This window comes from Dermacentor albipictus, chromosome 10 (genome assembly GCF_038994185.2).
Source record: "Dermacentor albipictus isolate Rhodes 1998 colony chromosome 10, USDA_Dalb.pri_finalv2, whole genome shotgun sequence".
NCBI classification, from domain to species: Eukaryota; Metazoa; Arthropoda; class Arachnida; order Ixodida; family Ixodidae; genus Dermacentor; species Dermacentor albipictus.
This window is the reverse complement of record NC_091830.1, coordinates 64,970,474-64,971,334: the sequence shown is the minus strand read 5'-3', so window position 1 is coordinate 64,971,334 and position 861 is coordinate 64,970,474. Positions and strand designations below refer to the sequence as shown.

General features: G+C 51.3%; 1 protein-coding gene across 1 annotated transcript; it reads right to left on the bottom strand.

Moving 5' to 3' along the window:
• Window positions 1-232: 232 nt before the first annotated feature.
• Window positions 233-649, bottom strand: LOC139050336 (uncharacterized). Its single transcript, XM_070526570.1, has one exon. The coding sequence runs from the start codon at window positions 647-649 to the stop codon at window positions 233-235; it is 417 nt and encodes a 138-aa protein (XP_070382671.1).
• Between the last annotated feature and the right edge of the window lie 212 nt (window positions 650-861).

Genomic DNA, 861 nt, shown 5'->3' with positions numbered 1-861 from the left:
ATAGTTGGCTGCTGCCTCTCATTCTTCCTTTCAGAACGAGGTGAACAGACTCCTCAGCGGCGCAGCGGAGGCCACAGTTTCGGGGCACTTCTTATTAGCCACTTCCTTGCCTTCCATTGTTCGAAGCTCTGGTCCAGAGCGTCATGTCATCACCGTATATCGCGTGCCACAGATCTGGTACGGTCTCGAGGAGCTTGGGTAGCTTCATCATAGCCATGTTCAAGAAAAGCGGTTAGATGACCGACCCTTGCAAGGTACCTCTGTTGGGAAGTTCGAAGCTTTCACTGGAAATGTTACAGATCCCGACGGCTGCCGTGCGTGCCCTCAGAAAGTTTCTGATGTGTGTGAAGGTCTTAGTGCCGCAACCGGTGCTTTCGATGTTGTTGAGGATCGCGTCGTGGCTGTTGTTATCAAGGACCTCCGGAATGTCGACTGCCAGTATGGAGTACTTGCTTCTATTGTCAAGGTGATCGAAGAGTTCTTTGGGTAGCAACGGTACTTCCTGCATTGACAACTGCTGCATGTAGGCGAGCATGGTGTCCGTTAGGTGCCCGTTAATTTCGAGGTAGTGGGTTATGCGGTCGTGCACCATGTGTTCGAAGAGCTTTCCCATGCATGAAATGAGGTAGATGGGGCATATGTTCTCCATGCCGAGAAGTTAGTTGGGCTTCGCGATCATGGTGATCTGCGTATGATACATACCACTGGCAGTTCTCCTTTCTCCCAGCACTCGTTGTAGCACCGGAGGAGAGTAGCGGTGGCCTGCTGTGGTAGGTTGCACGGCGACGGCTGAAATGTGCCTTGAGTGTCCATATAATTGCCATCGCAATTAAAAGAGAATACCCATACGGATACAAAGGG